General features: G+C 43.0%; 1 protein-coding gene across 1 annotated transcript; it reads left to right on the forward strand.

Moving 5' to 3' along the window:
- The first annotated feature begins 76 nt into the window (after positions 1–76).
- CEP19 (centrosomal protein 19) lies at positions 77–6,459 on the forward strand. The gene is made up of 4 exons (XM_075570255.1): positions 77–156; positions 1,280–1,418; positions 4,224–4,386; positions 4,784–6,459. Exons 3-4 carry the CDS (start codon positions 4,257–4,259, stop codon positions 5,143–5,145), a joined length of 492 nt encoding a protein of 163 aa, XP_075426370.1. The 5' UTR covers positions 77–156; positions 1,280–1,418; positions 4,224–4,256; the 3' UTR covers positions 5,146–6,459.
- Positions 6,460–15,454: the final 8,995 nt, after the last annotated feature.

A 15,454-nucleotide genomic window follows, 5' to 3' on the forward strand; every position in this document is an offset into this window, starting at 1 on the left:
AATATAAAAATGTATCTGTCTCGTGCCTGGGTTCCTTTCTTGCCGGGTTGTATGTTTTCTGTGTGGTTGGGAAGGACAGGCAATACATTAGACAGCTCCAGTCCGGGGTCCTGCGGTTGATTGCGGTGGTAACGACTTCTCTGGATCTTCCTCCAGGTGAGTAACAGCGGGTGTGTGGGTTGTGTGTGTGTGGGTTGTGTGTGGGGGGGGGGTTGTGTGTGTGTGGGTTGTGTGTGGGGGGGGGGGTGTGTGTGTGTGTGTGTGTGTGTGTGTGTGTGTGTGTGTGTGTGTGTGTGTGTGTGTGTGTGTTGTGTGACATTATCACACAAGATAACTGATTCATAATAATTATAATTACATTATAACAATGGAGAACCGATTATTATTCATTATAATTACATTATAACACCCCCTCCAGAAGGGCCTGCAATACATTGTATCTATCACATTACTATTTATTATAATTACATAATTGTGTGTGTATATATATATATATATATATACAGTGGTCGACAAATCACCAAAAATCTACTCGCCACCTAGTACCACACGTGTGCTACTTGGGCCAATAGGAGCTCGCCACGATGTTAAATCCACTCGCCCGGGGCGTGCAAATGTATAGGTTTGTCGAACACTGTGTGTATATAATATATATATCACTTTTTTTTTTTTAAATAACACCCCCTCCATCTGGACCTATTTAGCAGAAACCGGACCTGTTTTTTTTCTGTCCTGTAACCAGGGTTGCCACCACTCCAGGTTTGACCCGGAGACTACGGGTTTTGGCTAGATATCTCCGGGCTATGGGTTGTGAGGGTTACTGCAGGGCTGGCAGGAATGTTTGGTGTTACCTTGGTCGGCAGCATCTCCCCCTCTATGGTCCTGTCAAAATGGCGCCAAGACGTCAAATGGCGTGTTGCCATGACAATGGGACGTCACGTGATGTCACAGTGCCATGAGGTGTCCCGTTGTCATGGCAACACAACACCATTTGACATCAAGAACCCATCTTGACAGGACCATGCATATATATTTAAATATATAAATAAAAACCTTTAAAAAAGTCTCCGGCTTATCATTGAACAGAAGGTGGCAACCCTGACTGTACCTGTTTAAAACCAAGCGTACTTATTGTATCTAGAACTGCTTGTGTGCAAAACCTTTAGATCATCAATGCAGTGTTTTTTAACCTTTAACCTGAAATTCTGAGGAGCTCCAACTCTCTATAATAGTGTGTCTGAGATCTGATGATTTGTAAATTCTTCTGTATTTGGTACAGTTTTCAAGTGACATGAAAATGTGGATGAAAATTCTTGTTGGATAAATAAGGGAGAGGGAGGAGGTTATGGAGCCGGCTGCTGTGCAAATAAGTGAGAAGGGGAAGGTGATACTGTAGGACTAGCTGCCGTGTAAATAAGGTAGGTGGCCTAAACCGAGACCAAAGTTTTATGAGTCACTACTGACCCGAGAGAACTCTCTACCCATGAGTGCTAAAGGCCATGTCTATACATACTGCGCTATATGTATGCACACACAGCTGTCTCTTACACATACAAATACATAATGTAATTCCATCTCTATATACCAATAGGGACCACATAGTATCTACACACACTTTTAGTAATGCAACAGCCTCTTACATTTCCACACCTACCCACACCATTGATATACACTCCCACTCCACACACACCTTTTGTAAAGCGCTGTATACACTGTGGGCTCTTTATACATTTATATTTACATACATACACACACACACACACACACACACACACACACACACACACACACATCACTAACATTCAGGGACTATTTAACACCTCGAGTCATAAATCGCATACTACACAGGGGGCTGTTAGGTTTCAGTCACAGATAACATTACTATATGCACTGTTTTTAAGTTAAACCCTTGCCTGCTTAGTTCAATGTACCATCTCGAAAGCTCGCACAAATATAAGCATTTTGTTAGCCACAGAACAGTATCGTCTATTGTTTTTGATTATATATATCAAAAATGAATAGATGATACCGTTCTGTGGTTAACTAAATGCTTTTTTTTGATCATTAGCCACAGAACGGTATTGTCTTCATTTTTGATTATTAAAGCTCGGCAAACATCTACATATAGATGTGTGTGTATATATTTATATATGTGTGTGTGTGTGTGTATATATATATATATATATATATATATATATATATATATATATAAAAGATATTTTTAGGAGTGTGCAGATGTCTTTATTTTGTCTTGTTTGGTGCATATAAGTATATACTGTACAATAAATCCCGAAATACACACTTTATTGGTATTGCATACAGTTGGTTTCTGCCTCCACAGGAGGGGCTCATTTGCCTGAAGGATCTCCTTTTCTGGATTGACAGAGAAACTAAAGTGAATGTATTTTCATCTGCCCGATGTTGGAGGGTCTTTAATACTGTCCCCTTTAATGGGCGGTGCAGAAGGGGATATGGTATAATTTAATACTGGTATAGCTAGATAAATAATAGCCCATTCATCAGATCCCTGTTAGAATCTCAGGTTTGCATGTATGTTTCTAATCCCTGTATAATATAATAATACAGTTTTAAGATCCTATCAGTTTGATACATCAGGCTCAGGGCCTCACCCTAAAGGGCAGTTTGTATTTGGATGCATTATTATTTATACTAATTGGCACTGTGTATTTTTCATGGTGTGTATTTAGATAGTATGGGGATGTAAATATAGGGCCGTACTAGTGTAATGTTAATGTTATCATGTTATTGTCTTTACAACTCCATTGTAGTACACTGCTGAATTATGTATATCACAGAGGACAAACAGCACCACCTACATGGATAAAAACTAGATTTATCTAGAGAGTATAGAAATGGTGCAGGGAGACAGGAAATCCGAACCAATTCCTATACAAAGATCAAGGGAACTAAAATAAGGTCTACCTCACACTCAAACAAGATACAAAAGTTGGTTTTACTAATAAGGACAAAAGTAATCAAATAACACCAAACCAGAATGACCTAACATAGTATGAAAAAAGGGAACTGAATCAGATAAAACAGAAAACATAGAAAGATAATAAAAAAAAGAGACACAAAGCATTCCAACCCCTTTTATGTTTGGGCTGCTTTGTGACTTTTTTTATCATGTTTTTTCTAGTTTTTCTCTTTTTCTGATTCAGTTCCCTTTTTTTATTGATACAGTAGAGTTGCGGTTAACTGACACTCCATTTTATCCATTATCTGTGCCCCCCCCTTCTTCTCATTTACCAGGCTTACCGGCGGCGGCAGAAGAGGAGAACTGAAGACCACGGGAGCGGCACAGGAGAAAGACAGCTGGCGGCTGGAGAAGAGGACAGAAGACCAACATGTCAGCGGAGCAGGGCAGCAGAGGCATTACACGGCGGGCGGCGGCAAAAGCAGCAGGAGAAGAGCATTGACACCATGTGAGCGGAGCAGGAGAACGGCTGGGGAGGAGTGTGCTCTAGCGGGCCGACCCGGAAGTCTTTACTGACTTCCGGTGTCTGCCGCTGCTACAGCACAGCTCCTCCCTGGCTATTCTTCTATGCTGCTCACATTGTATCAATGCTCTTCTACTGCTGCTTTGGCCGCTGCCCACCGAGTAACGCAATCTGCTGCCCTACCCGCTGACATGGTGGTCCTCTTCTCCAGCCGCCAGCTGTCTGGGTACACACAGATGTTCGGATAATACTTTCTGTATTATCCGTCATTTTCGATTATCCGACACGGTATTAGTCCTGTTTAGGTCGGATAACCGAGACTCTACTGTACTATGTTAGGTCGTTCTGGTTTGGTATTATTTGATTACTTTTGTTCTTATTAGTAAAAATAATACTTTGGACCAACATTTGTATTTTGTTTGAGTGCAGGGTTGACCCTATTTTGGTTCACTGCTGAATTATGTTACCTTGCTGAAATACCCCAAAGCAGGTAAGGTAGTACCGTATATGATTTAACAAAACAAAACCAATTTAAGGGGTTAAAAAGGATCCTCAGAAATACAATATAAATATGGTAACAGCTCTGAATAAAACATTCCCTCTTTCGTTAAAATAATGGTAATGGTTACTTTAATGGTAACCCCTTCCTTTCCAGTGGGGCTAGCAACGCATTGCTTTGTAAGGTTGATTAACTACCATCTCTAAATAAACCAGTAATCACTACAGCAGTGCCCATTAGTTATGTGTTCTCTGCATGTCCAGGGAGAAGTCTGGTGCCAGACAGCCTCGGGTGGCATGAGCTACGAGGCCATAAAGTGTGGTGTGCGTTTCCAGCCCCCGGCCATCATCCTGATGTACCTAGAGAAAGCAGCAGGAAAATCGCGCCAGCGCATGATGCCCATCAGGAACTTCTCCAAATTCTCAGGTACAGCTCCCTGTAACAAACTTGTGACCCCAAAGATAAGTCTGAAGGGGGTCAGTATATCCACACTGAGACAAGTTTGCTTTGACAGACTGCACTTCGTTTTGCTCACAGTTGCGCCAGATGTAAGACGCTTGTTAATCAGTCTCCATCCGGGTTGAAAAGTACCTTGGTGGTCAAGTAATTTAATCTCCCTGTTACTCTGAGGGAGGAACTCATTGAGGAAGGAACTCACTACATACTGTAGATATATAAAAAAAAATAGTGTTATTAGTATAATCAGGTTTCTCTACTTGTTAACCAGGGAAGTTTTACACTGGTAGATTATTTAATGTAGACATTCTCATTTACTTCCCTTTGGATTGTGAGACCTTGACAGTTCTGATCTGTTTCTTTGTAGACTGCAGCCGGGCGGCAGAGCAGCTGAAAAATAACCCACGCCACAAGCCTTACCTAGAACGGGTCTCACCGAGGCAGCTGGAGAAGCTGTACAGGTTGTTAAAGGGCCACCTAAACGGGAAGAGCCTAGAAGAGAGCTTGGAGGCGATCCGGAGGGAGCAAATTATCGACCCGGAGGAAGATCTGAACAAACTGGGTGACAGGGAACTGGCAAAGAGGAAGAGTCTGATGGATGAGCTGTTCGAAAACAACAGAAAGAAGAAGGATGACCCAGACTTTGAATACAACGTGGAGGTGGATTTCACGCAGGACGGGCCGGTGGAGAACTGTGGCTGGGATGAGGAATCTGAGAATGGTTTCTGACCAAGAGTCCTGGACACTGCTCATCTTTTTTTTTAAAACAGGAATATAAAGTCATACAATTCACTGGTTAATACGCTATTGCGTTCAGTCTTCTAATCCAAACACACACAGATAATGAAGCACTGCGATATAAATCCGACCATTGGAGAAGTGTTGGTAGTGGCAATAGAAGGATCCCAATTAATACACACACCTGTTATTTTTTTTTTCTTACACTGGGCTTCACTTGTGCACACTGCCCCTTCAGTAGCCTTGTATTTCTCCTTAAAACACATATGGAACAGTAAATGGCAGCGCAAGTTCCTCTCTCCTAACCCAGTCAACACACACATTGCTAACGTACTGTATGCTGCTTGGGGCCAGATGATACACAGCACAAGCAGCCTTCGAAGGAAACAATGTCAAGTACTAATGGCAGTACTAGGACTATACAAATTCAGGAGCTAAATCATCATGGAATATCTCTGAGGCCCCCTCAGTGAAAGAGAATTGATCTGAAAATTGTAATGATGCACATTTTTGGTGACAGTTATAAAAGCATCAAAGACTCCCCTCCCTGCTGCATCTGACCCGCAAGGGACTTTCCTTACCATAAAATACAGTTTAAAAGCATACAAACTTTCCTTTAAGATTTACCTGAAATTTGGAAGATAATATGATTCATGTCCCCCAGAAAATTATGGCAGTTGTGGTGAGCTAAAAATGATATATCTGTGCACCTGATACTAAAGCCACATACAACTTTTTTTTGCATCGCTGTAGATAGTCCAAGGTGTTCTTAAAACCTCCTGTAACATGTTTAAGCATACATTTTTTGGCCTGTCCAGTAACACATAGTGGACACGATCCTGTGTTCTCCTGCATCAATGTCCTTGCTATTATTTTTTTTTACCATAGACATTCGGCTTTATGATTCCCGCAAAACATGTCACAATATGAGTGTAGCACAATATGTTATTGCCAAGTTTGCACCTGATCTTGCCATATATAACCAGCTTTCATGCATATGGTATTTAAATTTAGTGTATCCCAATTGAATGAACTAGTTATGATTTGCGATCGACATTTAGAAGTCATCCAAGCATTCATCACATCCGTTGTCATGTAGATTGTTGTTACTGCAGAACAAATGAGGAACTAGATCAGAGGGTAAAGTCCAGTGTTAGTTGTACTTCTCATTTAGAGACGAGCCAACATGAACGTTAAACGGCAAGGGCAAAAAAAAAACCAATCTTGCACAATAATCCATATCCGTGTTATAGAAATCTACATCTTACAGAGGAGTAAATATTAAAACATAGTGAAATGCACAAATAGAGTGTCATCGCCTTTTTTGTGTGGTTAAAAGGATACTTGCCGAGGGGTGAAATGGGTGGGGTGTGTGCAGGGTAATCCAAAGTAATGTGCATGCCCCTTTATCATGGGGGGTTTAAAGAGTGGTCAGTGTTGTCTGCACCAAATATATTCCTGTTTAGGGCTCACAAGTGCTTGATATCACCTCCTGTTGGCACCTGCAAAGTACTGTACTGTAATTCCAGTACAAAAGTAGTTACAGTAACAACTTTGCATAAACCTTACAGCTATTCTCTGCTTTGCTGCCACTGCAGATTAATAGCTGGAGAGGCTGAGCAGCTTCATCTGGTTTTTTTTTAAGTTTAATTTTATTGTATTTAAAGAGTTTGGTGGTACAGAAAAATGAAGGGAATAGGGAAAGCTCGGGGGTACAGAAAATACAATGGGGTTGGAGTACAGTATGGTTCATGTCAAGACAATTCAAGTTTCCAATTTAATGCACCAAAAACATAGATTGTAAACTCATCCGGGCAGGCACTGTGTCTGTAAAATTTCTATGTGTTGCTAACCGCGTGCTATATTGTAATTGTGAAACACTTTGAGTCCCATTGGGAGAAAAGCACTATACGAAATAACTTTATTATTATTATTAATAAGTTCACAGGGTTCAGGGGACAAATAGTAAATTCAATCAACACTAGTTAGCCCAGAGAGCGCGGGTGAGCCGGGAGGGGGTAATGGACCCAACCTGCATTGGAGGGTGAGGGTCATGAATCCCAATTTGAAATACGAGTTTGAGGAAAGAACTTTTGGAGGCCATGAGAAATTGGGAGAACATATGTCAGATCGTCGGGTTCTGCCTTATAAAGTTTTGGATAACAGGTCGAAGTTGGAAATTTCCCATTTTCTCACTCCAGGGGTCTCAGATTCTGGTAAATTTACCTACAGTGTTGTTAAAAGCATTTTTCGTAGCACATCACAAGTAAAATTTTATCTAAAATTTTGGAAAAGCTACGGATAGAGCCGCTCCAGGCTGCTGGGATAACACAATCTAGATGCAGAAACAATATGCTTAATTAATTTACATTTCTTGTTTTCCAGATTATCAATAGGCCCTTGCAGGAAAGCCACCCAAGGATTGTACCATCTAGGCTTCTATTGATGAGATTAAAAACGTTGTTCCATATATATTTAATTTTCATTGTATAGATGTTCCTATGTTTAGTATAGGGATTCCCTTGTATTGTTTTCTACTTGGGGAGAGTACCCTGTATGAGGTTTGGCAAAATCCGTTCCGGGTTTTCAGAGTCCGGTCCAGGTTTTTGTTCTTCCTCGCCCCCTGTGGCAGGATCGTCCATTTTTGCTCCTGGCAACTTCCTTTAAAAGGACAGCCCTGTAAGCAGGAAGTTTCCTAACAAAGTTCCAGTTCATGCTGAGCACATGCAACGCACTTACCTTTTGTCTTCCTCGTTACCAGACCCGGCTCATGTACCTTGACTATCCTCGTCTTCAGCCCGCCCCGACCACTGCACGTACCTCGACTTTCCCTGTCTTCAGCCTGCCTCGACCTCTGCATCCACGCCAACTACGCAACTCTGCTGCCAGCCCTGACCTTCGGCTTACGACTCACTACTCTATCAGGACTCTGTCCCTCGGCTCAGGTCGGTTCTTTCACCTTCTTACCTCAGCCCTGCGGGTCGCTTCCTGTTTGAGACGAGCATCGTTACACCCTGTTAGCATCCCACAGAAATGTTACCATACTACTCTAAAGGTTCACAGAGAGGCAGGCTATGCCCAAAGGGGGCTCCACAAACCACAGCACCTGGGTATTGTTCGGACCAGCCCCAAACATGGGTCCGTAGCTGGCTTTCAGCCAGAGGCCACGTGGTGCCAGGCCGTCCCAAGACAGGATGGCTGATCACTGATGGCCCGTCGGGTCCAGTCGAAAATGGAACACTACCAACGCTATAGAGCAGGGCTACTCTGTAGGTAACATAAGAATTGTACAGCCTCAGCACTTTAATAGCAGGCCGAGATGGGGGCAGCTAAGGAAGCCGTACAAACAGTATAGCCAAAGTATGCTCAATTGGATATACAGTACAAGATGCACTATGTATAATAAATGTGAGACTGTCTAAAAGATAATAAAGCTGCTGTTTGAATGAATAAAGTTCTTGGAGCCCATGATTGCTTACCAACGCCCAGCCTGCCCCCTGAATAAGGTAATGCCATCTAAATAACCAGTAATACAGACACTGATGTAAACTCCCTAAGTGCCGGGCAGGGAGGGTTACTGTACATATGCTTTTGCCAGTCTTCAGTATCAGTGGTCATAACTAGAATAGACAAGGCGGAGAATAAGGAAACCATTTTTGGAAGGAGTGTTATTGTGACCACATACATTTTTCCTATCCAGGAGATAGCATAATGGGACCAGGTTTTCAGGTCTTTTTTTGTATATGTATACAGCTGCAGCGGCCGTTATTCAAACACTTCACGCGGTGTGTACATCGGAATACCAATATCATGACGCGGGATGTCTTCCAACCTTACCGCCTTAAGACGCGAGTGCAGAACATGGTATTTTAGAGTTCTGGTTTTTAAACACCTTAAATTGACACAGTAGCACAGTACTGTACACATTGCAATTCATTGCACCCAAAGAAACAGAATCCATGAAATTCAAACAAAGCAATCGCGATGAGCGCGGGTGCCTGGGGCGATTGGCCGCGTTCATGCCGCGTGGAGTACAGCAGAGCACACGAAAACGGCGCCGTGATTTGTTTGAATTACGGCCGCTGCAGCTGTAGGTAGGGATCATTGGCCTGATACACTGTAGTATAGGAATTTGATAATATGACCCAGAGGTAAGAGATGGAATTTTTTTTTGCCATTTACTGTAATGTTAAAATGAACAGCAACAAGTTTGACAGCTTCAGGAGATAAATTAATATTTAGTGCTTCTGACCACCATTGACCTTGAAGCCTGATATCTCTTCAAATGTATTGAGCGTATTATAGAAATTTGGTAGGGAGGTAAGAGCTCTTGTAATTGTTAGCATAATAAACTAAGTTTGTATTCTCGCTCTCCTAGCTGCAGGCCTGAATGGTTGGGGTACTTACATATACTTATAGCCAGAGGTTCTATAGAGGGAGCAAACAGTAGAGGCGAGAATGTGCCGCCCTGTCTTGACCCGTTCTTAATATTCAGCTGAGCTGATGAGCAGCCGAAGCTTATAATGAGAGCTGTTGGAGTTCCATAGAGGTGCCCAGCCCACTTCAGAAAATTACTTTTGATACCAAATGCTTGTAACATCTTAAAGAGATAGGTCCAGTCCACTCTATCGAATGCTTTCTTTACATCGAGAGTTAAAAGCATTGTCTGTGTTTTATAGAGATTGGCAGGGTGGACCAAATCAATTATCCTGTGAATATTATCAGGGGCTTGATAAAACCTTGATAAAGCGCTTGTAAGCGCGAAATGCTTAGGTGGGGCGTTTTTTTAACTTGTCCATGTGGCAGCAATAAAGATACAATACTTAAGGCTCATTGCATTCTGTTGAGGCGAAAAAGATCCTTGTCAGTGTTAGGTAGGAGTGGCTGGAACAAGCCTGTTCGGATAGGCCTCATTGTTCAGGGCGGACCTATTGTCTAGATCTTCACTTTTTTCTTAAAGTTCAGCTACCTATTGTCTCTCGTGAGCTTCCCCCATACTTCTAGCCCTGGTTTCAAGTGCGTCTGTGCTCTCTCCCAAAGCAGAGGTTTCTTTAGAAATGTCCTTTAGTGCTCACTTCACCTCAGACTGGAGCAGCGTTTTTTTGTTGAGGAAGAGACTATTGCTTTCGTCTTTTTGCATAGTCGACTGAGTCTCTCATGGAGCTGATCTAGGTCACAATCGACAGCACATGATGAGGTGCCATTTTCTTGAGTCTCAGCAGGGCGTTTAGGGAAGAAGTACGAGACCCCCCCCCCCCCCCCCCGTACAGAGGTTCTTCTTTTTTGGGGGGGCAGCATCTCTTTGGTCTTAGACACTTTCTGGCTCTGTGTGATGCGTTTCAAGCGTTTATGTATGAGGCAGGAGCATTACAAGTTTAATACTGTGTCAGCCGTACGCAGAGCAGAATTACACTGCTGCTTCCCTCGTTCGTGCCACGGCTCATCTTTAAAGTGACAACCTTGGAATGTCAGTTTCTCTTGATTCTGATCAACCTGACTTGAGCCACATGCATGGAATATTGTATTGTCACTTCTTCAGGGCAGGGTTTATAGTGGCTGTAAGTTATAGGTACTTCACTGTGTATACATCCAGTGCTATTTTGTGTCATGTGATGCCATAACTTCGATGGCCAACAGAGGTCACTGTGCTTGTTTGCCTATTGCATATAAGCTGTTTGAGTCCATGGTGTTGGAGATTCCATCAGATTGCCTTAAGGCATTGATCGCGCCCATAGACCGGGCGGAGGCAGGAGGGGGCGCGCGTGGCGCAAGAAGTCAGTTGAAACTGATTTCTTGGCGCGACACACAGGTCGCGTGAGCGGTTTGCCCGGCTCCGTGACGCCCCTAGGAACGCCCCCCACGGCCCGTCGACCATGGCCAGGGAAAGCACCCGCTTTCCCACAGTCTCCGCACGCCTCCGCGTGGGTGAAGGCACCATGGCCCGGGCCTTAGTTAGATTTGTAACACCTCAGAGCGTACATGAGAAATGATTACATATTGGTGGGGTTCAGCCTTTCATACCTTTCAGGGTGCTAGATACGTGCAGGGCCGGGCTCAATGCAATTACATGAAGAAAGTGTGCCAGGAACTTTTAAATAAAAACATATACTGTTTATTCACACACTTGCGATTGCAGTTCACGTTGGACACCAATGTGGGACAAATGATAAGTTACTTGAGACTTCTTCCTTTGTAGTATAAGAAGGCATATTCTTCTTAAGCTTCCTCACCTTAGCAGCTCTCACTACCACACAGGAGAGACACATTCTTAGTCCTTTACAATCAAGCTACTGATTGCTTCTCTGCCTTCTTTTCAGAGTACCTTTGTCATACGTCCATCTGTGGTAGATAGCTGTTGGCTCAACCTCCCACCCGTACATATTTAACCTAGGCTAGCATTAGGACTAGTTCGACTGACTGATCCATATTAGTGCTCTGGAATCTTTGTGCTAAATACCCTCTGCGGAGCACTTTGTGGTTCCTCTCACTTGGCAGAGACCCAAAGTTGGCCTCTACTAAGGACTTAGATACGGAGGCATGTTCCCTAACGAAAAATAATAAAGTTTACAAGACATCCTTACAATAGCTATACAATGAAACAGATATTATACACTGTGAGGCTCCTCCACTTTCTATATATACCCTCCTGTGATGTCACAGATACCTTCCAGAAGATGGATGGGGCTATATTTTTACAACGTCGTCCTATATCAGGTGACCTGAAATGGGAGTTACTATACTAGTTAACCCTCTAGGGTCCTTAACCCCTAAACTACCATTAGTAGCCCCACTGGAGAAAAAAAATGGGGGGGGGGGGGAGACTACAGATTTTAATAACGTTAAAAGCAGTTTATTATGATTAACCCACTACCATTATTTGACAGCGGCAGTGACACTTAAATTCTCTCTATATGCTACCAGAACCCCAAAAGCCTTTCGATTCCATATATGGTGCTGTTTTGACAGTGCAGTGCTCTGTAGTGTGTGGTGTAGTGTTTAAACGTGAAGAAGACACTTGTGAGGTTTTGAAAGCTCTGTATAGATGAAGAAGAGACCTGTAAGATTTGGAAAGCTCTGTACATATGAAGAAGAGACCTGTGAGGTTTGGAAAGCTTTGTGCATATTATCTCGCCTTTGAAGAACTGTCTCGTTTGTCCATTAAAATGTATTTATTTATAAAAATGTTTTACCAGGACGTAATACATTGAGAGTTACCTCTCGTTTTCAAGTGTCCTGGGCATAGAGTTAAGATGACAAATAATACATGGTTACAGATACAGTTACATAAGTGAACAACCTGTGGTTCAGTTACTCCGAGCTCCAGATGGTCCTCTGATATTTTGTTTTTTTTCCTTCTGGTTCTTCCCCTGCATGTTTGCAGGACACATTATGAGTTTTGCAGATACTGTACCCTAGAAATATATTTCAGTTTTTATTATATGTTATACGCTTATATAGCACTGACATATAGAGCTGTACATAGAATGTTGTAGGTACAATGAGTTTCTGCCCTGTAGAGCGTACAATGTAGTTGACACTGAGATTTAATGCTGCAGTTCAGTCAATATCCTGCATGTGTGTTTTTTTTAATAAATCAGTTCTGTAGTAAGAAAAAATACTTTTAGCATTTTCTGTTTTTAAAAAAACAACTCTGAAAGACCTATTTTCTTGTATTCTATTTTAACAGCCATTTGCTAAGGCACTGCCCCTTCATGTCCTGTCACAAGCCCTGGCACACCCCTTTGTCAGCCCTGCCCTCCCTCTAGCACATGTCAGTGCAGGAGTGCTCATGAATATTCATGAGCTTCCACTGACAGACAAGCAGAATATAAACAGATCCCTTCACTAATTATGTCACCAAACTTCGACCTATCAATACATGGAGAACGAATTGTCCTGCAGCTATACAGTTCTTTAGGTAATTAGAGATTGCACACATGAAACTATTGAAGTAAAAAAATACATTAAAAAAAAAAAGACTGAACTGCAGCTTTAACCCCCCTTCCACTTCTATTGATTGAGGGATGTAAGAAAATTAAATTGTTGTGTCAAGACTGTGATCACACGTGATATCGCTCTGTGACATGGGCACAAAAGTGAGACTGCAAGCATGACCCCTTTGTCCTGCACCCTTTTCTAACACCCCTCTGTACCTCCTCTCTTCCAGTGTGTGCTGTACTTATTGAGACCCTTTTATCTCTCTTTATAAGGCTTTACTTGCGCGCCTCTTTCAGGCTATCCTGTTCCATGTTAGAGTGAAATTCTGCTTTCAATATGATTATTTCAGGAGGGCGGTGGTTAGGGAGTGCTGCTATCAGGGGCTTCATTCTGTAATTCTCCCCATAAGTTCCTGTTGGGCAATAGCAGATGGGCATGATCACAACGCCCCCTGTGAGAAAGAAGAAGTCCCCATCAGGAAGCTGTTTCTTCTGCAAGCCATGTCCCTTTCCACCCCTGTGCAACTAGTTTCCTCCACAGGATGCGTGCAGACCTCAGAGAGCTGCACAAGAAGAGGAACCAAGCGGACACACAAAACCCCTTTCTGTTTCCCACCCAACCTAACCTAAAACCAACTGAACCTCTTCACTTATCTCCTCACCTGCAGCACGGGATGCTGGGAGTAGTAGTTCTGCTAATGTCAGAGCATCACATTCAATGGTGAATGAGATGGTTCAGAAGGGTAGAGAATCCCAATGCTTTTTTTTAATTTCCAAACTGAACCCTACCTTTCTTTTTGGCTAAAGAAAAAGGGGATCTGTTTTAAAAATGCCAAAAAGGATTGAGCTTAGTCACAGTACTGCTACTTTTTAACAGCTCTTTCGCTGCTGATTACACGACTAAATGCATAAAAAGCACTATCTCTATGTTTGAGTGGGAGGGGGGTGGGGGCGGAAGGATATTTAAGTCTTGCTAGGGAGGTGTTTTGCATTTAACTGGGCCACAAAATACTTCTGTTTTCTTGTTTAATTTATTAAATTTATTCTTGTTTCTTTATTTATTAAAATGTTCTTTATCACACCCTTTATCATGAAATCAGATGTCAATTGCCATAGACTGAAATGAATGAGAATTGGGGGTTCTGTGCCGATAGCAGCATTGTAGTGCTGCATTTTATGAGTGAGGCTGTATTGAATCGATGGGGCAGATTCCCTAAATCAGGGGTACGTAAACTGGGGGGCACGAGATTTTCCGGGGGGGCGGGGGGCGTGGGCGGTTGCAGATGTCCCACGCTCTTCCCCATGGCATTTAAATTAAATGCAGGGGGACCGCGTGAGACCTCTGCAACCTCACTTAACAGGATTCAGATGTGTGGTGTGACGCGTCACCGTAGCAACACAGCGGGACCATGTGACATGACGTTGCCACGTCAATGCGGCGTCAAATGACGACGCGGGGTCACAACGTGACGTCACATGACCCCGCTGCGTCATTTGATGCCGCAAAATGAGGTAAGGGGGGCGCGAGCACCATGCAGGGGGGGGCGCAACTCCAATAGTTTGTGCACCCCTGCCCTAAATCACGGTGAGGGTTAGAGCAACCTGACCTGGCATGAACTGCTATTCAAGTCAATTGCAGTTAATGCCGATTCTGGGTGCAATAATCTGCATCACAGTTTAAAGAATACCGGTGTATGAGTCCGTGAGCCAACTCCAAATCTGTGACACTCGCAGAAGATAAGTGAGAGTAGCCGTGCCTGTGAAATGTTCCAGCAACTTTTGGTTTTGGAGAATAATTGCTATAAAAACATATTTTTTTAAGTGAAGGTTGCTGGAGTAACATTGTTGCTAAAGGAGTACAGTACACACATACGTTTTACAGCAATGACGAATTGGCATATTTAGATGTACCGTAGCAACACTTAATGTCGCCGAAAAAGCTAAATTCTGCAACGCCAGAGACCGTGTCTGCCGCGGTCGCGCGTTGGGAGGTTCATGTTAATGCTTTAATCGTTAACCCTCAGGCGCTGGGATCACGTGACTGCAACTTGCTCAGGAACCGAAAACAATAAGCCTGGCTACATCTGCAGGATGGGGCTGACGGTTCTTATCTGTCATCAGTTTTTATGTTACGAAGAGGCAAGAGCAAGCAGAGGGGATGAGGAAGATTTAGCGATAGCAAGAGGCCAAGTGTTCAAAGTGTGGTTTCCTGCTCACAAGTCTGTCATACAAATCAGGAGCCACAAGCAGAACTCAAAGAAGCAACAATGAACACAAAGCATACCTCAGACCTACCTCAGATACACCTCCCTCCGCCTCATGAAGCCAATATTTATCCTAATCTCCCCTTATGTCCCTGTTTG

This window comes from Ascaphus truei, chromosome 14 (genome assembly GCF_040206685.1).
Source record: "Ascaphus truei isolate aAscTru1 chromosome 14, aAscTru1.hap1, whole genome shotgun sequence".
Taxonomy (NCBI): Eukaryota; Metazoa; Chordata; class Amphibia; order Anura; family Ascaphidae; genus Ascaphus; species Ascaphus truei.

Excerpts from the sequence above, each read along its gene's own strand:
- CEP19 (XM_075570255.1), top strand. The coding sequence starts at position 4,257 with ATGAGCTACGAGGCCATAAAGTGTGGTGTGCGTTTCCAGCCCCCGGCC. Across the intron at positions 4,387-4,783 it reads GAACTTCTCCAAATTCTCAG|ACTGCAGCCGGGCGGCAGAG; the intron begins GTACAGCTCCCT and ends GTTTCTTTGTAG.